The 26,015-nt window shown below is 41.3% G+C and overlaps 1 protein-coding gene across 10 annotated transcripts in view; it reads left to right on the plus strand.

The window, feature by feature from the left end:
* Positions 1-26,015, plus strand: part of DMD (dystrophin) — a 1,027,161-nt gene that overhangs the window by 503,448 nt on the left and 497,698 nt on the right. For all 10 annotated transcript variants that reach the window (XM_079972189.1, XM_079972196.1, XM_079972191.1 and 7 more), the window contains one exon: positions 3,167-3,339. In XM_079972189.1, the coding sequence (XP_079828315.1) occupies positions 3,167-3,339 (173 nt within the window). The remainder of the gene's footprint in view (positions 1-3,166; positions 3,340-26,015) is intronic.

Genomic DNA, 26,015 nt, shown 5'->3' on the forward strand with positions numbered 1-26,015 from the left:
TATCCTGGAATAAAAATAGAAACATGGCACATAAATTGTATAGCTGCTGGTTGGAGAAGGTTTAAAATTAAATTGTGGTTGATTTTTTTTATCCCTAGTAGATTCACATGAATCAAATTTCAAGACAGTAGTAGGTAGAAGTATGTTTTAAAGTCTTTTGTTAACTGTTTTTGATAGCATGTTTAATTAATACCCTTTTATGGGAAACTGAAACTGGTCCCGAGTTAGTCTCATCAATAGCCATCAGTTGCAGCCAAGGTTATGGAATCAGCTTAGAGACCCTGGTTTCCATAGAACCTAATACATGGCCCTATGAGGACCAAGTTTCAGGTTGTCTGCAAATGGGATTTTGCTGATCAACCACTGAATCTACAGTCCTGTTGTTCACAGTAGTGGAAGGTGACAGAGGCAGACTGATCAGGCCCAATGTCATCATGTAGCCAACTGGAGTCCCACCCTCTCTCTGCTCTCAGAATGCCCTGATTTGGGACTTTCCTCTGGAATGAATACCGCCAGTGAGCTACCTGCCTTCCCACACATTTGGTGGCTGGCAAGAGGCTAACTGAGTCTAAAGAGCTGGGCAAAGGGACATCTCCACCTAATCTCTCCCGCACTGTATAAGGGGTTTTTGGATTGTTAAGTGAGAACATAAACCAAGTGGGCAAAAATAATGGCAGTAACCTTTCCATCCTTATAAATATACACAGTATATTGCTATGGTATATATCAGAGGCGGATTTAGGGGAGTGTGACTGGTTTGGTCACACTGGACAACTGTGATGAAGAATGGAAGGCGAGAGACAGGGGTGCTGAATTTGGGCATTGCACAGGCTGCTGATGAAATTTGAGACCCCTTGAACTGCCCCCCCCCTCTCTCTCTCTCTCTCTGTGTGTGTGTGTGTGTGTGAGAGAGAGAGAGAGAGAGAGAGAGAGATCCAGAATCTTCTTCCTGAAAGAACCAGCCATCAGTCTTCATGTTCCCCCGTAGTATAGTGTTAACATTGTGCTCTTCCTATGAGTTGCTCATTGTTTTCCTGTGCATTATATCCTCATAGCAACACTGTGACATAAGTTAGACTGAAAAATAGTGAGTTGCATGCAAAAGGTACATTCCTCTGACAGTGACTGGCCTAAGTGATCATTCAGTAAGTTCCATCAGTGAATAGTGAACCTAGGCTACTCAATCCTTGTAGAACATTTCTAGGTTGGTGGTTTACTCAATCATTGATAAATCAGGCCAGGAATACGTTAATAAATGTTGTTTTCCATAAGGATTATTTCTGACAGCACATAGCATTTGTAGGTGAATAGAAATCTCCACTAAAAATGTCAATTCCAGATAATTATAACCCTTTGTCTCTGCCTTGGCTGTGATTTTTGTCCTTATCCCCAAAGATTATATATGTAAATCCACCAGTTCTCCTTAGGAATCCTCACCATTTCTGTTTATGCAAGATATTCATTAATCACTCTAAACCTTTCATTCTCCCAGCAAGAATGCATACATAATCCTCTTTAAATGTGCTGGATTTATGAAAGTTGTAGCAAATATTATGATTCATAGTTCTAGTACATATTTAAGACTGCGATTAAGTAGTGGATCTTTTTCTCTCATTCATGAACGGTACAAGCTGTGCTTCTCTCATTTATGATATCAATATAAAAACTGAAATATGATTACAGATTTGGTATTCATTCCAGAACAATGCCTCATCCTGTAGATATTTTGTTTTCTAAAAATATATTTGCATTTTTGTAAAAGAAATGCACATCTGGATTCTATCAAATAAGCCTAGGAAAGAACTGAGGAACTCAATTTTAGAAATGAAGTCTAAATGGTAAAGTTTAAAATAGCCTTCCCCGTAGCTGAGCAAAACCCAATTAACCACAATCCATAGAACCAATGTGAATGAATACACTTTCCAACCTGATTTGGATGCTTGGCACACAAATTTCTGAAAAGTCAAATTACTAGAGAATGTTGTTCTTAACTGTCAAAGAGAGGCAAATTTTAGAAAACAAAAATAAATGGCCATCAAAATTTATTTGATTTGATTTCACTTTCAAGAGCAATGAAATTGATACAGTTCCCAAGTGCTATTGCCACTTCATCTGCTAATGGGCTTCTCTAAGCCTTTCTTTCTTCATTCTTAAAATGAAATCAGAATGCACTTTTCCTAGCCAGTTTACAATCACACTGATAGCATCTAAGGCATATTTCTGCTCTTCAAATACATGCCTGCCTGAGGAGAGCCAGTGCCCGCAGTGCCAGTGGCTGGCCACTGAGGGTGGGAGGAGAAGGAGGAGAGGAGGAGGAGTTTGGATTTGATATCCCGCTTTATCACTACCTGAAGGAGTCTCAAAGCGGCTAACATTCTCTTTCCCTTCCTCCCCCACAACAAACACTCTGTGAGGTGAGTGGGGCTGAGAGACTTCAGAGAAGTGTGACTAGCCCAAGGTCACCCAGCAGCTGCATGTGGAGGAGTGGAGATGCGAACCCGGTTCCCCAGATTACAAATCTACCGCTCTTAACCACTACACCACACGAGTTCTCCCACTGAGGGTGGGAGCTGAGAAGGGCACCCAGCAGAACTGGTGCCAGGATGGGGGCACGGATAGTGGCAGGGAGAAGGTGCCTCCTGCCCCATTGGTCAATCAAAGGCTGCCTTCCCTTGCTCCAGCAGTAGCCCGGAGCAAGAAAAGGCCAATTATCTATTTTGCGGTGACCTGAGTAAATATGGTTGCACACGAGTACGGGGTGCATAAGGGGTGCCTTTACTCACACATGCATTCTCACTCTCTCTGACACACACTCACACACAGAACATTAAACAAGCCATTTCTCCTTTTCCTCTTATATTGGACCTTTCCACTAAACCTCTCCACCAAAACTCCCCTCACTTTTCTTTTACTCCCCAAGTCCATTAATTCCCTCACACACACACTCCAGGGCTATAACTCCCTCACACTACATCCCTAGTATCTTCTTTGAATTACTACTCACAGCTTCACCTCTCATACAATCTCAGGCCTATATTCATTATTCAATCAAGAGCTAGAAGTATTATACGTCTGCTACATATTTTAGACAAAAGCTTGCTGCTTCTTTTCAATTGTGTCTGATATTCTCTTTTCATCTTTTGTGTTGCTTAACATGGCATTGCAGAAAATTAAAGACAGCCTAGGGAGATACTCAGGACAGATTGAAGTTATTCGCAATAAGAAGACTGCAGTTTTAAAAAGTGCCACACCTGGAGAAGCTGGAAGGATACAGGAAAAGCTGACACAGCTTACTTACCAGTGGGAAAAAGTTAACAAGATGTATCAGGACCGACAAACGTAAGTAACTTATTTACAATAGTTCATTATCTTAACAAGCCTCATTAGTATTTGGCTTAGATTGTGTAGTGGCACCTTTGAATATTCTCTGTGGAAAATATTTTGCTGATTTCGGATTGAATCTGTCTTAATATGTGGATGGTCTTGGTATTTCTCTATGGATAATGTATTGATGCAATCATTTGACTAAAACTAGATTAATGCACCTGATTTGCAACCAAGCTAATATAGATATCTTCCTCAATAAAGAGGCTATTGTTTTTCTTACTTTTGGGATGATAGAATAATAAGAAAAAAAGGAGGAGTGGGTTTGGAAAAGTAGTTCGGGTCTAGTTGTCACTCTTAAGACATAGCAGTTTCTTTTGTGATAGAAGCCACTGTGTACCTGTAATTATTTAATTATAAATGGTGCTTTTGGAAGCACTCTATAAAATATGCACAGATTGTTGCAATCATAGTGAATTTTGGTGGAAGGAGCTGGGCGAAAAGAAGGCTGTATCTTTATTGAGATTAATCATGACTGCAAATAGTTTGGCGATGTATCATGAGGAACTTGAGAACGGTATTGAGGAAGTCCAGTGATAACTCAGGGCCAACCGCAAGGTAAAAACATTGAGGCAGAACAAAGCAGAGGCCAGTACAGTTTGGCCATTGTTGCCTTTAAGCCACCATTGCTTTCTAAGTATAAGACTGGGAAGTGCACTAAACCTCAAGGTTTCTTCATGAAGCCCTGCCTAGTTTAGTGGATTATAGAAGTCTCTTCCCAGTCTAAGTCTAAGTAAGACTGGAGTACCTGGCTGCTGTAAAGGCATCAGTTGCAACATGAGAAGTACAGACGTCTGAATACAAATATCCTGCTAGTGTGCTTGCACCATGCGGACCTTGCCACCACCTTGCCCCTTCCCTTCTCCCTCCTGGTAAGCTACAGCAACACTGGTGACATGAGGTCAGTTAAGAACTGCTGCCCTGGCCTAGTAACTACTCTGTCCGTATATATGATGTGTGAATGGAGGTATTAATGTTGGCTTCTTTGTACTAAATGTGGTCCATGATATCATGGTACTCATGTCATGTGACACAGTATTTTCTATGGCAGACAAGATAATCTATTGATGAGAATCTAAAGTAGCCCTAAAATGTGAATACTATTAATTAAAATGTGGTTGGTGGATTTAAATTTTGTCTTTTAATTATTGTTATACTGATAGTAAACACAATAAAAAGGGACACACTCTTAAATTTAATTGCCATTATTCAAAGGCAAAAGTCTATAGCAGCAGCAGCAGGGGCTATATTGTTTCAATATAGGAGTGGTTTTTCAGAAGTGTTTAGTGTTTGCATTTTGTTGTATGAAACTTTGATGTGCTTTTGGCAAGCAAGGGTAATAATCAGTGTAGAATATAATAATAAGAGTATATTGTTTCACCATTGAACAACAAATATTTAACACATCTAAGAACAACTTTATATCAGATTTGTTAAAATGAACTGCAAATTATATTCCACACTGTAGATGTGCATAGAAGTGTATTTTATTAAAATACAATCTGTATCTAGCTCTTGTTTTGGTTCATTCTTTGATATTTCTCTCCCCCTGCTTTCTCCCAGTGTGATACATTAAACAGCTAACCTTGTATTGGCTTCCTTTAGCTCATTTAGACTGCAATCCTATAAAAACTTGCCTGAAAGTAAGTCTCATTGAGTTTTCTTCTGACTAGACATGCATAGGAATGCATGAAATGACTACAGGACTGAGCTGATAAGATAATTTGGAACTGGGAAAAATATGCCATTAATCCCCTATATGTCATTGCTGTTTGGCCTCCTCTTCTAAAGCGCAACTTAGAGACAGATGTATGATCTGGGAAGGTTTCCAGGTTCTCTCTTTGTGTGTGTTTCCCCCTTTTTAAATTAGACAACTTGGCATTGTCTGCATTATGCAGGATTCTTCTGTTTGTCTCTGTGCCATCTGTGGCAGTGAAAATGAGTTATATTTGCCTCACATGGTGAGGTGCTCACCAAGAGAATAACAATGTTTTCTCAAAGCTTAGCCTCAGAAACATTTTTGCTCTCTGCTAAACAAAAAGGAATTCTGTGATTTATATTATTATCACCACCATCATCATCATCCCTCTTGCTAGATTCCTCTGGCAGTCTGCAGCGGGGTGGGCAGCAATTCTAGGAAGTAGGGCTTTTGGCTCAGCCTTATTTATTGAATATATATTATTTAAACACTCTTGCCCAGATAACACAAAAACTGTAAATGCTGATTTACCCCTACCCAAAAATACCCTCCCCAAAATACCTCCAGGACTGATTTTGTTGATCTAGTAGTTACTCTAGCATATCATATGGTGATCTAGCATATCATATGGATGTGTTGCCGCTGTCACATGCTGACAGCTTCTAGTAGCCACAGATAAGAGTTGAGTGCAGGGTGGGGACCAGAGATGGTATGAGGTATGAGCCACTCGCGGAGGAAGGGGGTGTGGTGAGTGCGGTTTGTGCCGGGTGTCATCCCTGAGGGGGGGGTGACATTGCCGTCCCGTCCCCTGGGATGCTTGCCCTGCCCCTGGGTGCACAGCATGTGTGCTGCGCTGGGTGCCAGGGCAGCTAGCTCCGCCTCTGGTATGAGCAGAGCCAGTCCTGCCACTAGGCACGGAGAGGCCACTGTGTCAGGTTGCAGAAGTCCTCAAGGTGGCACCTCTGTGGGCTCCCAGTCTAGCTTGCCACCTCTGTCACTAGTGGAGAAGTGGAGTCAGCATCAGTGCCAATTTGGGGTAAGATCTCACCTCAAATTGCATAAGATCTTGCACTATTTTGATCTCACCCCAAGTTGGTGTTGATGGCAGTGGTTCTTCTCTGCCAGCAGTGGATGCAGCAGATTGCACAGGGCAGGAGGTGGCGGTGGCAGAGTAGGCGGTGCAGGCGGCGGCAGCAGTGGCAGGGCAACACTCAGGTGGCGAAACAAGGCATGCCACCCCTGGGTATGAGGCAGAGATTCTGTGCTCATTTTTTAAAATTGAAAATGCATTAAATTACGTGGTGATGTTCCAAGTAAAGGTTCTTCAGACTGGAGCACAAGAATATTAATGTATGTATGGGCTCTTGCCATCAGCACTTGAAAGGGTCTTACCAAGATGCAAAGCAAAAATGCAGTTTATTTCTTAGCTGACTGTTAACAAAGTAAGTACCAGAAGACACTGAAGCATAAAATGTTAAATTGCATGAACTTTCGTTTTGTTTTCTGGTTTAATCTTTTTCTTGCCATAGTGTCACTTTTGCTGTCACTATTTTACTGGGCTGTTCTGGAACGTGGCCGTGTCCCTGAAGCCATCTGTGTTTTTCTGAGAATCATCTGAGCTGCACAGAAATGCTTGGGAAAACGGAGATTAAGGCAGACAATATGGCCTCTAGCACTTCGCTTCTAGTTATAAGAAGTGGGAGTATCATTACAATTCTGCCCTTGAGACATGGATCAAGAACCTTGCCAACATGCATTTTTGATGCTTAAACTTCAGGATTGGTTTTAGAAACGGTGGCGCTCTCCTCCCTTGTGCTTTCAGATTCAATTTTTGTGTTAGTCACTTTAGTGTACATATATATTTTTGCATTTCAGTACAATATCTTGTGTTAAAATGTTTTTCAAAGGAGTAAGGAATTAAGCATATAGGTGATTCCATTCTAGTGAGCAAATACAATACAGTAACATCAAAATATCAATGAGTGAGTGACACCCTTTTGTTTGCTTCTGCTGTTTGTTTCCTGTTAAAAAAAAATCATTGCTGTTTCTCTGTACTGGTCTGACTATTATTTCATAAATTATGCAAGTAAACAATGTTTTCAACATGTAGGCCAATTAGTTTATTTCTGGCAATTGCCACCATCCCATTCTACCAAAATAAACAGGCTAGTTGACAAACCATCATTTTGTTAAATAAAACAAATGCAATCTAAAGAATACTGTTGGTTTTATGCTACAGATTATTGCATTTTCAGTGCACAGCAAGACTGGCATAATGAGGTCAGAGTGAGCACCATAATTCACCAAAGGTAAATACTTAGCTTATAGTTTGTGGTCAAATAGCAGCAAAATGTGATTAACAATTAGAATTGTCAACAAAATTCATTATTCCCTTGTTTGGAATACAACCTTTAGTACAAATTTCTAATCTGACGCAAGAATTAGAAGCCTATATTGCTAATACTTCTCTGCTTCAGATTGTAATCTGAGATGGAAAAGAACTTTCAGATGTATTCTACCTCATAATAACTCACTCATTTCCAGTGCCTCTCCATACCTGGCTATTGTAGATGCAGCTACTGCAGGAAGTAGGCTTCTCTTTCCCCCTCCCTGGGTGCATATGGATCACTATTACAGCAGCAACCCATGTGTTGGTGCCTTTGAAAATGCATGGGCTCCTGCAGCCTTAGGAGTTAAATATTTTTCCAAGAGGGACGGGGAAGAAAGAAGGTATTACATAGGAAGTGGGACCAGTAACTTGAAGATGGGACCATCGGGTTAAGTTCTACTTCCATGTATTTGTTCTACAGCTGGAGGGGAATGCATGGCAGGAGAGACCCACCTGTGCATTCTACAGACACTATCCTTGTGTTCAAAATCACCAATCCCAACACTAATCATTAAAGGGGTTGGCTCATCTTCATTGTCCTTCATTCCTTAGAGTTGCGCCCTGATCTCAAACCTACTTTGATTATCTGTTTCCTTGTAAAACATGAATTAGCTCTCCCCTTCCAGGTGTCACCATCTTGTATCTGTTCTGTTGGCCGCTGCTTTTACACAAGTTACTTCAATGACTAAATCTTCTTCTTGTGAGTTGCTGAAGGCACTCCCTCATTACATTATTATGTTATTAATCATAATGTCAGAGAAAGATATGGAATCATTTGGCTTGATGTGAATAAGCTTTCTTTGCTATTTCTAAGTGCTTGTCATCCAGGAACAACTACTATACGAAACAGCATGATGAGATTCTTTGCGAGTTGGTGGGCTGGTGCTCTTAACTGATGCACCAGCCATAACCTATGCCAATTCCCCAAAAGGCTTCTCCTTGCCAACAGACATCATAGTAATCTTAACTGGATTGAGGCTAAGCCATGTGGCTGATTTCCAGGCCCTTCTTAACCATGCCAAAAATTGAGAAAGCATGGAAGCAGAAAAATCGGATAGTAAACAGGAAAAGATTCATTGATATGCAGTCAGATAGCAATCTTGCCCAAATCATTTATGCAGATACAAATCTGAGAATTTGTTTCTAATTGCAATGTTAGTGCTTGCTTCCACTAATTCATCTGTGACAGACTTTCCCCCTTTCTTTCTAAAAGACTTGGTGCAGGATATAATTTGTTGGACTGCCACACACCCAGCTTTCCTTATTTTCAATGCTTTATGAATATTAAGTAGTAGCAGTTATATACCATGCTAGGCATATAATAGTTTAAGATGAAGGAATAAGAGTGTCATATTCTAATTATTGAACTTATTTGTTGTAACTGATTTTGTTGTTTTGGGGACTAAGAATATTAGATCAGAAAATATGTTTATAGGTTAGTCATTGGTGATTTGGATTTTTTTCTTTTCACTAGCACTATGTTTTCCTTATATTAATAGCTGCATGAGTTAATCAAATCCCATGTTTTGTCTTCTTCATACTGGTGCCTCAATAAGATGCATATTGTGTTTGACTCTTGCTTACTTGGAGAAACATTATTCAAAAGTTATCTGTTTTGTCCTTATCTAAAAATCTAAATCCCTTTTTTTAAAAAAAATTAAAATTGGTATATTTTGTTCAGCTGTTTGGAAACTTTACAACAAGGTTGGGGACACTGGCCCTTCAAGAATGGTGGAAATACAACTCCCAGCATCCATTATCATTGGCCATGCTGGTCATGAGGGCTAGACACCAGCAACATCCAAAAGACTACCCAGGAAAAAACACAATCTTATACCATGTTGATGGCCTTTCAGCTGATTCCCTGGTGGCCCGCTGGAATGCGGAGTTAACCAGGGCTATCGACTGTCTGGCTCCGAAGCGCCCTCTCCAATTGCATGGAGCCCGGACAGCTCCGTGGTTTTCTTCGGAGCTGAGGGCGATGAAACAAACGCTGAGACGGCTAGAGCGTCGGTGGCAAAAAACTCACTCCGAATCTGACCAGACACAGGTTAGAGCTCAACGTCGAGCCTACCAAGTGGCGATAGCGACGGCGAAGAAGACTTTCTTCACCGCCTCTATTGCATCTGCAGAAAATAGTAGCAGGAGACTCTTTCACGTGGTTCGTAATTTAACGGAACCACCTTTACCACCGGGGCCTTGTAAAAATCCCAAGATCTCCTGCAACGATTTTGCAAAGTTTTTTGCAGATAAAATCACTCATATTCAGAAGGAGCTAGACACCACCGTGGGAGCAGTGCCGGGGCGGGAGAGTGCTAGAGCTCTGTCTGGTCAAGTTGCATGGAATCAATTTCAGTCCGTTACCCCCGAGGATGTGGACAGGCTGCTTGGACGCGTGAAACCAACCACCTGTCTCCTGGATCCTTGCCCATCCTGGCTAATAAAAGCAAGCCGGGAAGGGCTGGGCGATGGGCTCTGCGGGGTGGTGAATGCTTCCCTCTGTGAGGGAACATTCCCAGATCCGCTGAAAGAGGCGGTCATTAAACCGCTTCTTAAAAAACCATCTTTAGACCCGGCCAGTATGGCCAACTATCGCCCAGTCTCAAATCTTCCTTTCTTGGGCAAGGTGATTGAGCACGTGGTTGCTGAACAACTCCAGGCACGCCTGGAGGATGCGGACCATTTGGATCCCTTCCAATCGGGATTCAGGCCTCATCATGGGACTGAAACTGCCTTGGTTGCACTGGTTGATGATCTCCGGCGAGCTAGGGACAAAGGTGAGAGTTGTTTCCTAGTTCTGCTGGATCTCTCAGCGGCCTTTGATACAATCGACCATAACATCCTTCTGGACTGTCTAGAGGGGCTGGGAGCTGGGGGCACTGTTATACAGTGGTTTCGCTCCTTCCTCCTGGGCCGTGTTCAGAAAGTGGTGGTGGGGGATGAGTGTTCAGACCCCTGGGCCCTCACTTGTGGGGTGCCTCAAGGTTCCGTCCTCTCCCCCATGCTTTTTAACATCTATATGAAGCCGCTGGGAGAGATCATCAGGGGGGTTGGACTGGGTGTTCATCAATATGCAGATGATACCCAGCTCTACCTCTCTTTCAAATCAGAACCAGTGAAGGCGGTGAAGGTCCTGTGTGAGTGCCTGGAGGCAGTTGGAGGATGGATGGCGGTTAATGGATTGAGGTTGAATCCTGACAAGACAGAAGTACTGTTTTTGGGGAACAGGGGGCGGGCTGGTGTGGAGGACTCCCTGGTCCTGAATAGGGTAACTGTGCCCCTGAAGGACCAGGTGCGCAGCCTGGGAGTCATTTTGGACTCACAGCTGTCCATGGAGGCGCAGGTCAATTCTGTATCCAGGGCAGCTGTCTACCAACTCCACCTGGTACGCAGGCTGAGACCCTACCTGCCTGCGGACTGCCTCGCCAGAGTGGTACATGCTCTAGTTATCTCCCGCTTGGACTACTGCAAGTGACTCGGAAACTACAACTAATCCAGAATGCGGCAGCTAGACTGGTGACTGGGGGCGGCTGCCGAGACCACATAACACCGGTCTTGAAAGACCTACATTGGCTCCCAGTACGCTTCCGAGCACAATTCAAAGTGCTGGTGTTGACCTTTAAAGCCCTAAACGGCCTCGGCCCAGTATACCTGAAGGAGCGTCTCCACCTCCATCGTTCTGCCCGGACGCTGAGGTCCAGTGCCGAGGGCCTTCTGGCGGTTCCCTCATTGCGAGAAGCAAAGCTACAGGGAACCAGGCAGAGGGCCTTCTCGGTCGTGGCGCCTGCCCTGTGGAACGCCCTCCCATCAGATGTCAAAGCAATAAATAACTACCTGACATTCAGAAGACATCTTAAGGCAGCCCTGTTCAGGGAAGTTTTTAATCTGTGATATTTTAGTGTATTTTTGGTTTTTATGGAAGCCGCCCAGAGTGGCTGGGGAGACCCAGCCAGATGGGCGGGGTACAAATAATAAATTATTATTATTATTATTATTATTATTATTATTATTATTATTATTATACCGATGGAGCCTGTTCTAATTGTAATGTGGGTGGGTGGGTGCATTAAACTGCAATTAGGGTTGCCATACATCCAGGATTTCCCGCCATGCCCTCTTTGTGGGGCCAGCACCCCCATCCACACAGATTTTTGCATTTTGGATTAAATGTCCACAAGTAAGCCCTACCTTTATGCATCACCAAGGACTAAGCCCTGTTGAACTCAATGGAACTTGCTTCTTAATAGACATGTATGGGATTGCAGTGTTAGTCATTGAATCAGAACAGCAGTAGGGTCCCCCCCCCCCCAGCCTGTGGGTCTCATTCTCTATGGGCAACCTTCCGAGGGGGTGTGTGGCATGCCAGTGATGGATGGGGTGAGAGGCAAAGGTGGACAGAACAATGAATATGAAATTTACCTTTGTACATTAGTCTGGTTCCCCTCACCCCCACCCCCATCACCCTCTATCTATCTATCTATCTATCTATCTATCTATCTGCACATACAACCTCTGTTTTCTATCCATACATGCAAAAAAACATTATCAGACTTCAAGAACAGAAACCAGACAATAACACCCAAGAAGGGTATAAACCAGGACCAGTGCGGCCTGGAGAGAGTAGGTGTGGCTAAGGAGGGGGGTATGGCCTTGGAAGAGATCCAAGGAGCAGATAGAGAGTAATGAAGGGTCATATTTGACCCCTGGGCTTGAGGTTATCCATCACAGTGGTAGACTAATGTTCAGCTAGACATTGCAGAATGAGTGGGTTATTGTCAACAATGGGGCTGTAAATTGTTTAGACAATACAACTGTAAATAATACTGCTTCCCCTGTGGATAAACTTTACTTTACAAAAAGATGCAGTGATTTTGTAACCTTATGTTCATTTCACAATCTGCATTAATCTTTCTCAGCTCTGCCTGATGCGACTGTAAGAGACTCATAAATGTCACACCACGTTTTTAACTCTCATAGCTTCATATTTATGTCTCAAACAAAGCCAGTTATTTCTTTATCACCTAAAGAAAATATTTTATATTATTTAAGACTGTGAATTTATAAGTGGGATTTAAAAAAAAAAAGAATTGCAGGGAATCCTTGGATACAATGAAAAACAATTTCTTATGTCAGACTTGATTTGCTAGTCAGGTTTATTTTAGCAGGGTTTCATCTTCATCAGTTTTGCTGATAGTAAGCTGTTGAGTTTTCACAATATGTCACTCCACACTGGAGCCAATTCAGGGACAGGATTTCCTCTTGGTGGTATCCCTTTGTCTAATGAGAGGGTTTATCTCATTATCTTAGTATCAGTGGCAGAATGGCTTAATTTTGCAAAAACAACCAGAAAGGTTTTTTGGGGACGGGGTGGGTAGTGGGTCACAACAGGAAGGTTAACACTTCCCTCACCAACAGGATTCTCCATGAATTTAAGGACAATGAGGTTTTTAAAAAGCTAAATGTTCTAACCTACCGGTAATTTCCTGTCTGTGGTGGGGAGAATGAGAATGTCTGTGTGTGCGTCTGTGTGCGTGTGTGTGCAATCAGTGGCGTAGCGTGGGGGTGCAGGGGGGGGCGGCCGCACCAGGCGCAACATCTGGGGGTTAGGGTTAGGGGGCGCAAATCCACGGGTTAGGGGGCGCAAATCCACGGGTTAGGGGGCGCAAATTACTTGCCTTGCCCCGGGTGCTGACAACCCACGCTACGCCACTGTGTGCAATTTTTATATTGAATAAGAGAATATACTTCAGCCTAGCCTCCCCTTGTTTGGGCCCTGTCTAATGCTGCCAGGTGAGCCCCAGAAGATTGGTTCTTGAGTTGGAAGTGTTCCCCACCCTCGTATAAAATTCTAACAGTTACCCTTCTATCCCTCCAAATGTGGATTCATGATATTTAATTTGTTGTTGTGCATGCTAATAGAATGGCCTGATTGGAATCCTGTAGTTCTAATTATGTTTTAGTGAACTTTGAGATGCCATGTCCTTTGGCTAGCACAATAAAAGTTTATGTTTTTATTTAGTAAACTATGGTTGGTTTTGAATAATTTGTCATCTCCCTGAACCCATTGCTCCCTGTTGCACCATTTATCTGTTGTATCACTTCGTATCACTTTTCATTCTTTCCCAGCACTAGGTAGCACACCCCTGTGAACATTAACAAAAGATCATTGTTTATCACATGGTCTATATATGAATGCTTGTAAACACTCATGGACACTCAGAGGAACAGATATCACTTCTGCTGCCTCTGCCACTTGGTGGAGGAGCAAAGGGAGGCAGTGGAGCAGACACTCAAGTTCTACATCAGTGTGTCCTTTCACACTGAAGAAAGGACTGAGATTACAGTATCCCCTGTGGCCACGGCCATCTTAAGCATATCCGGCACCGTGGTACAAATATTTCTCCACACACACCCCGTTTCCCAGAGTTGTCAACCTTCTTTAAGGTGGGGGGGACACTCGGTCCGGCTCATTTCCATCACGTGGTCCTACACGCGCTCAGCGCTGCATGTAAGAGGCGCCTGGATCACAGCCCAGACGGCCTCCCGTGCCCTCCTGCGAAGCCTCCCTCTAAGCAGCCAGCACCCCTTACCTCCCCCTGTCCGGGGAAGTCCGTGCGACAGGAGGGCCAGCAAGCAGATCAGGTGGCTTGCCGGCTGTCCCATCCTTGCTCAGTGCTGGGATTGCATAGGGTGCTTCCCTGCTCCGCTCGCAGACTCTGTAGGGAGGCGTGCAGGTAGTAACGTGGCCAGAGAGGGGCCGGAGAGACACGCCTGCCCCCAATTGCACCCGCCAGGCACCCAGGCAGCCCCGGTGGGAGGGGACGCAAAGGGGCTTCCCTGAGCCGGACACGGCACACTCTGATGGGCGGCTGAGAGGAGAGGAGCGGGCTGCCCCAGAGCTGGGAAGGGAGCGTGCCCTGATTCTCCTTCTCGGACACTCAGCCTGTGGCGCCCTCCAAATTCTGGTGCCCTGGCGCCCCGCGCCACTAACGTCTATGGGTAAGACACCCCTGCCTGTGGCAAAAAGATGCTATTCATATTGTTTTCTGCCTTGGAGAAGGACATTTCCCCAGTGGTGAGCAGTGCCATGCTCAACTGCTTGCAGCAAGCAATGAGCAGGGTCCTGAGCTCATCTCACAAAGGTGTCTGTGGATTCAAACAGACTTTTTGGATGCTTGCAACATCCCCTATGCAACACTATAGCTTGCAGTATCTGGTTTTGTGGGGAAAGAGAGCTCCATTCTGAGGCATAAAATAGGGATTTATTTCAGGTTATATGTTGTTTTGGAAAACTTTGTAAAGTGTCACTGTAACAAAGCAAAGATTTCTGCTTTGTCTAGCACCTTGATCCTAACATATGCACTTGTGTGTGGCTGAACATGATTTGTAGCAGTGAATCCTGTGACTTTGGGTAGTTTCCTTGAAGTCAGTTATTTGAGAATGCTCCAGATGAAAGGAATGGGTGTTCAGTGAATGTTTGGTTTGAAAGGAACCCTTTCTCTTTCATTTCAGGATTAGACTGAGTGACAAATGTGTCTAATTATATAATTGTTCTCTTTTCACAAATCACCTGCCCTTCCTAGAAAATACATTTGACATCCTCATTGTTAGATAGCATATATAGGAAGCAAACATACCATAAAAAGGGAGTTTAGGATGTGAAAAGCTTTACAGGATTTGCTGCTGGTTTAGTAAAGGAAGTTCTATACAGTAAGAGAAAATTGCAATTAGTTTCTAACTGCATAATGAAGTGTAATATCAATATTTTTATTATTTGGAATGCCCTGTATTCTTTACATCTATTTTATAACAAAATAATAGATTTAGTATATAACTAAGGATGATATGTTTGATTTTACAGGCTCACAGCAGTCATCAATCTAAAACGAACCCTCATCAATGTTGAATATATTCCTAAAGATAGAGGCAGATTTTAGTTTTAATTGTCTGAATTTCTTTTGCGTGTGTTCCAGTTTTTCAGAACATAAGTGGCAGTAGAAGTCAGATATTGTGAACAGATTATGCACATAATAAAAAACTTACAACATGAGAGGTTTAGATAATTAATACTTTCCTGCATAGCGACTTGCTTATTTATTGCTTATTTATGTAAAGCCTTTTACCCAGCTCTTTGGTTGTAGAAGCTCCAGAGCAGTTTACATAGGGTAAATAAAAACAAATAGTTCCTGCAAGCATTCTTACAATGTAAAAGACACATCAATGGGGGGGGGGGGGAGAGATGAGAAGGGAAGAAAACAACAAGCAAACTCGGGTACCAGTTAAATTTAGGGAAAGGAACAGTTGGTCTTTCAGAATGAAGGTATGACTGTTCGCTGGGGGAAACATCATAGCTCAGTAGTACAGCATCTGTGTTGCATGCAGAAGTTCCCAAACACAATCCTCAATAGTTTCAACTACAGCAGGGGGGGGGGGGGACTCCTGTCTGAAATCCTGGAGAGCTGCTGCTAGTCCGTGTAGATAATACTGAGTTAAATAGACTAATTGTCTGACTCAGTATAAGGCAGGTTACTATGTTCCTGTGACCCTGCTGATTCCTATCCTTCCTTCTGCTTCAGCCTTATATTATGGCTGCTGGCATAAAATAGGTGAGAGAAGGAGAAGCCAAGTCACTTAACAGTTATTAGTGCAATTGATTTGTTAAGTTAAACATGGATTGTGTGAAACATACTCATTTGTAGTTGTATTTATGGAATTAGAGGCGAATAGTGTGGTGGCTAGAGGGACGTGGGTGGCACTGTGGTGTAAACCATTGAGCCTTCGGCTTGCTGATCGGAAGGTCGGCGGTTCGAATCCCCATGATGGGGTGAGCTCCTGTTGTTCGGTCCCTGGTTCTGCCAACCTAGCAGTTTGAAAACACGTCAAAGTGCAAGTAGATAAATAATTACCATGGCGTTTCCATGTGGTGCTCTGGTTTTGCCAGAAGCAGCTTAGTCATGCTGGCCACATGATCCGGAAAAACTGTCTGCGGACAAACGTCGGCTCACTCGGCCAGTAAAGCGAGATGAGCACCGCAACCCCAAAGTCGTTCGCGACTGGACTTGACTGTCAGGGGTCCTTTACCTTTACCTAGTGTGGTGGCTAAGTTTGCTAACAACACAAATTATTCCAGGTGGTAAAAACAAAACAGGGTTGTGTGGCATGGCTTCAAAAGGGTTTTTTTCCCAAACTGGGGAAATGGGAATTAAATTTGCAGATTCAATGCAAGCAAGAAGAAAGTGATACATATTGGGGCAAAATAAATACATCCTAATTTCACATGTGATATAGACTGGAAGTGGTCTGGTTCACACATCGTAGTAAGTCAAACTGTGGCCTACCAAGGCCACACAAATATGGCTTACAGAAAGCAGCATGCAACTTCTTTGTATAAGCTAAGTCAAGCTTTGGCTCAGTATGTCGTCTGAACCTGGGCTCATAGTTAAACTTTTTCCTTCTTAACCATGATCTGCTCTGAGATTTAGCTTAGCTTTATGCGTGAACATGACCCGTGTCTGACTAGAAAAGTGATCTTGGGGTTTCAATGAACAGTTTGATTAAAATTTGACCCATTGTTTGACAGATGTGGAAAAAAATCCATGACTGGGATCAAAAATAAAACTGCCAACATCATAATGCATTTATATAAATCCATAATGTGACCGTGCTTGGAATACTGTGTAGTCATGTGTTTTGGTTGCTTCACTTCACAAAGGATATTGCATGGCTAGAAAACATTCAGAGAAATACACACAAAATTATCAAGGGGCTGGAGCTACTACCATATGTGGAATGGTTGCAACATTTGTGACTTTATAGTTTAGTAATAGGGAGTCTGAAATAGGTATATAAAACAGTGCAAAGTCCAGAGAAATAGGGTTTTTTGAAATTAAATTGTGGGATATTCAGGACAGACAAAAGAAAACATTTATTCACACTATGTATAGTTAAACTATGGGATTCATTACCACCAGAGATGGTGATGGCTGCCAACTTGGACAGTACTCACTAAAGCATCCTGCATTCAGACAACAAGTCTTGGATGACAAGAACTCCTTTATGAGCTAAACAGGTTCCCCGCTCCCGAAGAAACATTTATGTGGTGTTCCCTATTCCATAGCAATTCATCTCATTCTTCATATGTTTGAATCAAAACATATGGCTCAGTGTTTGGACCTGGTTTATGATTTTGGATAGAAGGATAAATTACCTAGCTGCTTCTGTAGAAATGAAGGAGATCCAGTTCAATTGCTTGCCTCATCATGCACAAATCTTGTGGCTTCAAGCTTAATTCCAGAAGGAGCCCTTCTAAAACTACTTTCATTCAAAGTGAGATCAAAGCATAGCTGGGAAGATTAATTACTATATCTTGGAGCTTTTAGCACCCTAAAACCCAATGCATATTTTTTTGTGCTGAAGTTGAACAAAGTTTGAAGGTCACTTTTAAGAAGAAAGAATGATACATTGTTCCTATTGTCACTGCCAGTCCTTTGGTTTGAACCATCATTTTAGTTTTAAAGAAAACTAATGTGAAATAGAAAAAAGTCATAGGCTGGAACTGTTTAAAATGCATATCTTTCTAGGGGTGTGAAAAGAAACTGTTCCTGAAAATTGGTGAGAGGAAGGATAATAGGAAGAGTGTGACGCATACCACACTTAATGACTATACAAAGTGGCAAGGGGGTTTGATTTTGGCTTCATCCTTTAATTTTTTTTAAGAGCAGTCTGGAACCACTCACTGGAGTATGAGGAGCTCTACTACCACCTGATTGCTGCACAGGATGGTACATCATGTTGTCCTCCCTTGGGCATGCCAGGAAGTGTGACCAGCTAGTGGGGTTATGGAAATATCAGAAAGCTTCCATAACAACAACACTAATAACAACAGCTATGATAGACTGTGTGCAGGAGTACTACTTTAAGGAATAGTCCTTTCCCTGTTTATTTTAAATTTATTTTATATAAGAGGATTTATGTATTACTTAATTATGTACAACCTCTAAGTGGTTTTCATGGAATATATACTGTTACTTTAAAACCCTGGATAAAACCAAATACCTTCCTTGATTACTTGAGTGTGGTGCCTTTTTGTAATTTTGGTTGCTGCTGTGGAGTGAGGATCCCTTCTGGATGTTTGTCTTCTGAGACATGTTACTTATTTGACTGTCATTCATTCTCTCTCTCCCTCTCTCACACACCCACACACAAAACAATATCCAGCTATTTATTGCTTGTACAGTGAGCCTGCTTTGCCCTACATTCTCCTTTTCACCAGAGTTCCCTTGACCAAGATTCCTCCCTATGTGTTCTCACTTCCATAGGGTGATGTAGTAGCCCATGATGAACATCTTGAACTAGGATATGTGTTGTATTTCTAGGGTACGTACCCAGTATATTAGTTGTGATGGAACATGGGTGGCGCTGTGGTCTAAACCACTGAGCCTCTTGGGCTTGTCGATCAGAAGGTCGGCGATATGAATTCCCATGACGGGGTGAGCTCCCGTTGCTCTGTCCCAGCTCCTGCCAACCTAGCAATTCGAAAGCACGCCAGTGCAAGTAGATAAATAGGTACCGCTGTGGCAGGAAGGCAAACAACGTTTCCGTGCACTCTGGTTTCCGTCACAGTGTTCTGTTGCGCCAGAAGAGGTTTAGTCATGCTAACCACATAACCCGGAAAGCTGTCTGTGGACAAATGCTGACTCCCTCGGCCTGAAAGCAAGATGAGCCCCGCAACCCTGTAGTCACCTTTGACTGGACTTAACCGTCCAGGGGTCTTTTGCCTTTTTTTCCTATATTTGTTGTGGTATGCTCTGAATCTTCTTACCTGACATGACTTCAGAAAAGAGCTGGTGGGAGCAATCATCTGGCACTTTCCATTGAATCCAACTGATGTGTTGTAACTTTTGCCACTTCTTTTGCAGGGATGTTATGTGTAATCAGGTTAAAGGAAAACTGACCCAAACCTAACATAGGATTCCACAGAAGTTCAGCTTTTCTCCTAAAACACTTCTAGTTCTGCATACTATAAATGCAATAGTAACAATATATTGGAGTAAATCCATTATGCTTGTGTAATGTTGTGAAATGAATCAGCAAATTCAGCAGTATTCCTATTCCCACCTACGTGACTCAAGAGGTGTTCAGTACAAACCGTATTGTTCTGTAATTATGCAAGTGTGCCAAGTATGGAACTATTATGTCTATAATGATACGTGAACTTTTTTTTTTAACGTGAACAATATAAGAGCCTAGATTTGTAAAAGCTGATTGTGTCTCTGTTATGCAATTTAGATTAGAATATTAAAAAGTAGCATCTTGCCATATTGTTGTATGAGTGCACAATAATCTGTCTTCTATGTACAGTATGTTTCTTCACTCTCACTTTCTCTTTTGAAAATATGGGAAGAGGAGGAAATGAATCTATAATATATACATATGCAAATTTCCAGATTTTTATATGCAAATCTCCAAGGGTTTTCTAGAGTTCCCATATTTTACTTGCACATTTATAGTAAGTAGAATAAATTAGTTACAGTGTAATGTAGTAGAAGAGCATAATCCCATCAATGTGTTCTGGCAGTTCTATAAAGCCCCCAGGAGTGGAAGTGGAGTAGTTTGTCATGTAAGGAAGGGAAAGCATTCAATCTTGACCCAAGAGACAATGTTCAAAAGTAAGAAAGCATTTTAATTTTTTTTAAAAAAATGCTTTCCCTGCTTTTTACTGGGTATTTTCCTGGATGCTATAGCAGAACTAGTTTTTCTGTTACTGCTCACACCAATCATGCTGTATATTTTGACCACCACATTTACTATAACATGATAGATAAGGCCTATGGGCAGGGCATTTTTTTCATCTTGACCTCACCAGAACTCAGTTCCTGCACCTCTCAGGTGGGCACTACTGCCATTATAAGAGAACAAGGGAGGTGTTCAGGGTGAGTTCCGGCACCTCTTTTTCTAGAAAAACCTCACTGCCTATGGGTGTTATTATCCATGTATATTAGGTAAATTAAAATAGTTTGTATTATTTGTCTTTCAAAGTTCAAACCATGATTTAAACTCCAGTCTGTCATGGCACAGTACTGTGCATGAAAAACTAGAAATGTACCACATGAATCTTTTTGACAAAACCAGCATTTAGTTCTATCTCTTTGTTTCTCTCTTGCCCATTTTATTTTTTATTTTAAAAGTGTCTGAATGTGTGGCTTTTCAATGACTATGACGTTTTGTTTGTCTTGTGTGGGCAAAACAGATCTAGGGCACACATCTAGTACAGTTTCTAGTTTTTCCTGTATAGTTAGTGAATGCAACTCACAATACAGTTTGACAATGTTGATGGACGTAAAATGTTTCTGATTATAAGCTATTTTTCCTGAGATGAAAACTCCCCCAGACTTTACGTTAACACAATCTAATCTGGAATAGTTGGTATGATGCAGACAAAGGATCTTGAGTGCATTCAAAACTGTGAAACCCTCTTTATGTAAGCTCTTTCACAATCTTTCTGAAGTTGTGTATCTTCTTTATCTAAAGTTTCTGAACTACACTGCTGTAACTACATTACTGCAATGTATCCAAAGGTTTCAGTAATTTGCTTAAATGTGTGTTTTACAAATGTCAGTTCTCTAATTTTATATTCCATCAAATTTAAATATATAAATCTGATTTAAGCAAAACAGGATAATTTGATATCCAGTTAAGTATCAAGCAGTATGATATCCTATGTTTGTTTGTTTGTTTGTTTGGTTGGTTGGTTTTTTGTAAAAACAAAAACAATGTGTTGTTGCTGCCGTTGCTGTTGCTGTTGCTGTTGCACCTGCCATACGTCTAGAGGGCAGTACATTGGCTACCTCTTTGTGTCTCTGCAGAAGTGGAGGGGATAATTATGTATTGGTTCCCAATAAACTTATGAGATTCTAAACTAGTAGGCACTGTTAGCTACTGAGAATGCACAAGTATCCTACTATTGTACTTGCCTTGAAATAGATGGAGCTGCTATGAGAACTTGAATCAAAAGAGCACTGAGGCTCAGCTTGTTGGAAGTATTTGTAAAAGGCTTGGAGTGTATTCATAAAGCACCCTTCATATTTGGCTTGTCCTGCCCCAAGTCCCCGAAATTTACCTTGAGGCAGGTAGTCGTATGTTGCTGTTGTTGTTGTTATTGTTGTTGTTCCCACTTCAAATACTAATATCTCCTTTTATTTGACATTAAATTACTTCAATGAGTTCTACTTATTGTATATGTTGGGAAAGTGGGACAAGTCTCTTCTGTACTTCTACTGGAGAGAAAGCCGGATACAAATATTTATAGGGTTTCATATAGAAATGGAGATCTTCTGTTAGGGGCAGTGATCAGTATTTATCGTGTCAACAATGTCAGCAATTTGCCATGGTATCTGCTGTTTTCACCCTGTGTGTTTTATGTATACCCTGCAATAGAGAGTAAGCAATATCTTTAAGATTGTAGAGATCGGTGCACTTTCAGACAATATATGGTGCCAATGGTACAATTATATGCTGTTAAAAATTGCCATTTATTATTCATGAAATAAGAACTTCTAGCTATGATAAGCTATAATTAAGACTGGCTGGGGTCTTTTATTATGCACTACTGGAGCACCTAGGGATTTTTTGTAAGACAGTCAATTAAATATTTAAACACGGATAGAAAGCCCTTGTAATTTTGGATCCCCAGCATTGAAATTTGGATGGGGGGGTATGTGTATGATAATTTACATTTCTGAGTTTTATCCAGAATAGATTCTCCCATTTTTAAAAAAGCATGAATGAAACTGCACTTCCTCTTTATACATAAAATATATCCCAATTTCTGTAAGACATACTAGGGAGAGAGAGACTTCACTCCTGTTGCTTAATTTCTCTTTTGTTTTTGATACCATGGATCATGGTATTCTCCTGTATCAGCTCCATGAAATAGGAATTGGGAGCACCATATTACAGTGGTTCCAATCTTACTGTTGGGACCAAGTCCAGAGAGTAGCATTGGGGAAAGTGCTTTTTGACCCCCTGGCAATTATGCTTTGGAGAGCTACAGGGCATTATCTTATTTCCAATATCTATATGAAGCTTCTGGAAGCAGCCATTAGGAATTTTGGGGCAAGGTGCCATTGATATACTAATGACAGTCCATAGTTTCTCCATAGTATCTGAAGCTCAAGATACACGTTGATCTACCCACATGTAGTTGTTATCCCTGAGAAACGTAGAAAATAACAGGATATATTTATCTGAAAGTCTTCAAACTTACACAACCCTTTAAAAATTAGCTGATGAAGGTGAATACATCGAAATAAGGCCCTGTCCTAGCTTCTAATCCATAACTGACTTCTGACTTCTACTCTATGATTGAAACTAAGACCTTCACGTCAAATCTGACTATGGACTAATATGAACCTACCGGTTTCTGTTCCCTAATTCTGTAACGAATTATTGTGTTATACATATCTTTATGAGTTTGAGTTTGTAATCCCTGTTAGTTTGCAATCTCTATTTGAGTTTGTAATCCTTCTCAGAATACATACTTTTGAATGGATCAGTTTTTGTTACTATTGACTATTGAATAGTGAGTAGGGACCACTCCCACTATTGAAACTTACATTGGCCTGAGTTCTTGGTGTGCTTTTTTCTTGGTATATTTCGTAACAAGAACTCCAACTTATTTAACATTAGCATCCATATTATGGCACTTCCTGACTTTGCTGCACTCTTTTCAGTGCATGCTAAAAACATTTTTGTTTAGGCAAACCTATCCAGACATGTAGGAGCTGTCATTTGTTTTCATCTGGTTTTAGCTTACTGTTTATTTTAATCATTTTTAATGTTTTAAGTACTTGGGTTTTTTGCTGCTAATTTTATTGTTTTGTTCTGTTTGTAAAGAGCCTTGGGGTTTTATTTCAATCAGGCAGTATATAAATGTTCTGACATAAAATAAAAATAGAATAGCAAATGGTGGGTTATCCCCAATAGATCCAAAATTCTGGAAAACATATTCCTAAAATCATATTTGGAGATTCAAGTTATATATTTTTATCAGTATGGTTACCTTGATTTAGTAGTGGTATTCCTTAGGTAATAAATCACCAGTCACATTATAAATAGATTCAGCATTGGAGATTCTACAAAATTGTTGATCCAGTTGCTCTAACATTGTCTAGTTGGAAACAGTTTTATTACCTATTTTTGCTGCAGTTTGAGCTCGTAGTTTCCTCTTGCTTGGCACAAAGGGTCTAAGAACAATGCTTTATTGCCAGATCAGGCTGTTAGTCCCCATGCACTATGGGATATAAAACTCAGGCAGGATCAGGAGCTGGACATTAATAAGGGATGATCAGCTAAAGTCAGGAACAGAGACAGGAAACCAGTTATGTCTGCAGTAATTCATCAAATGGCTAGGCAATTCTCAGGTATGTGACATAGATCTAGCTGTAATCTAAGCTAGTGAATGAGTGAGGCAGTGCAGTAGAAGTGACAAGTGAACTCCCCTCAGCTTAATCCAGAATTGCCTCAGTATTTACCAGCTTTGTCAGCAAGCATTAGGAAAAAATCTTGCCTATTTCCCAATACTCTTTGTCGTGACTCATGATGGTGCCATGTACATACTCCACACTGTATTGCCTCCTGGGCTGTAATGTTTCAAACCAGGCAATAACCGAAAGCCATTTGAATATATATCACTTGTATCCTCTATGCCCCTCTCTCAGTGTACTGTACCAAGTTATAAATACACATTTTAATACCCACAGACTATTACATAGCTGTGTACAAAAGACTCTCCCAATGATGTAGATGCCACTATTTTATTTTTAGGGGATAAGGGATAAGTATGACCTTTCAGGGCTGGCACTATAATGAACCAAGCTGAGACTGTGGTCTCAGGTGGCAGGCTCAGGCAGTGACAAATTGGTGGCCCTTGGGCTCCTGTCTCATTCTTCCTAGCTTTCATTATTTCTAGTACCACCAGCTGCCCATCCAACCAGCCCCCTGCAGCTCGTCCCAGCCTTGCTGTAGCCTCTTAGGAAGGGCCAAATGAGTTCTTCCTCAGAACAAAGAATTTGGGGTGTGGTAGCCAAGAGAGGGCCTGCAGCACTGGAAAGATTGTGTAAGCTTAGAAACTTACTTTAAAGTGCTTCATCTTTTTCCTGAGTTTTAAAAACATTTATTTATTGTTTAAAATGTCAATGAATTGTCCGTAATCATCTATTTCAAGGCAATTTACAGCAAAATAAAATACAGAATAGTCTAAAGCATTAATAAAATAGAGTATTAAAAGTGATGAGATAAAATTTACATTCCAGAAGTGTTTTCTGAAATAAAAGCACACTGAAATCCATACAATGTCAGTATCTGCCTCACATCCACTGGATGGGTATGCAGGCAGTCTCTTAGCCACCTCACCCAGAATGCCTCACTCTGAGGATGCAAATGCAATAGCAAAACAATGAAAAAAGTTAAATGGAGTGGGGCAGTGGCGGAGGGAGTAGAGTTTGGGGGCAGCAGCAGTAAGAGTGGGAGTGGTGACATAATCTATTGCACAAAGCCTCTGTACTCTGTGGCTCTCAAAGGACAGTTTTCAGTATTTCAGAATGAGCTTACACTAACTAACAAATCTGTGACTGGCAGTTACTGGTAAAGCATATATTGTGTCATATCAATAGATGCAAACCATTGTACTTATGAGTGGAATGGTGGGTTATATTTTGCTTACTAAATGGCCTATGTGGACGGCACATTCAAGTCTGGTAAAACAGAGTTCAAAATAAGTGAAAATAATTATAAAAGATGAAATATATAAATAGAAACCATCTCTCACTTGCATACATACCTCAGGATTGTATTGGTAACCCCAACTAATAGATTGGATTATAACAACAAACAGCAAATTTATTACTTATACCCCGCCCATCCAACTGGGTTGCCCCAGCTACTCTGGGCAACTTCCAATATAATATAAAAACACAGTGAGACATCAAACATTAAAAACTTCCTGATACACATGTCTTCAGAAAGTTGTTTATCTGTTTGACATCTGATGAGATGTTCCCTGAAGATTCTTAGACTTATTCTCAAGCTATAGAATAATAGTGCATTGTTCTCAATATTTTTCTTGATATAGAACCGTCTGCACATATACTGAGCCAGTATATTTTAAGTAAGTCACCTTTTCCCAAGATTGTGGAAATTAAGAAAGTGGAACTTTCTACCCCCAAAGACAGCTATCCCTAATCTTAATAAATAGTGTATGCAGTGAGCAGAAATGGATGTGAAAAAATGTTAAAGCTGTAACCAGCATAAAAAAATATGGTGGCTATTTCAATATTATTATTTTTTTATTTCCTGTTAAAATTGGGTTTTAAGTACTTAACACTGCTGGCTTACCTTTTGCAGCTGTTGAGTATGCAGACTTAGCTAGGGAGCAGAAAAGCAATAGAGAAAATGCAGGCTACTCTTTTAAGCTTCTAATAATCACATAAATTCTGATATGAAAGTGATCTTAGTATCGTTCCCCAGATTCTGATCTCTTGATGG

Source organism: Podarcis cretensis (assembly GCF_951804945.1).
Source record: "Podarcis cretensis genome assembly, chromosome: 4".
In the NCBI taxonomy this organism is placed as follows: domain Eukaryota; kingdom Metazoa; phylum Chordata; class Lepidosauria; order Squamata; family Lacertidae; genus Podarcis; species Podarcis cretensis.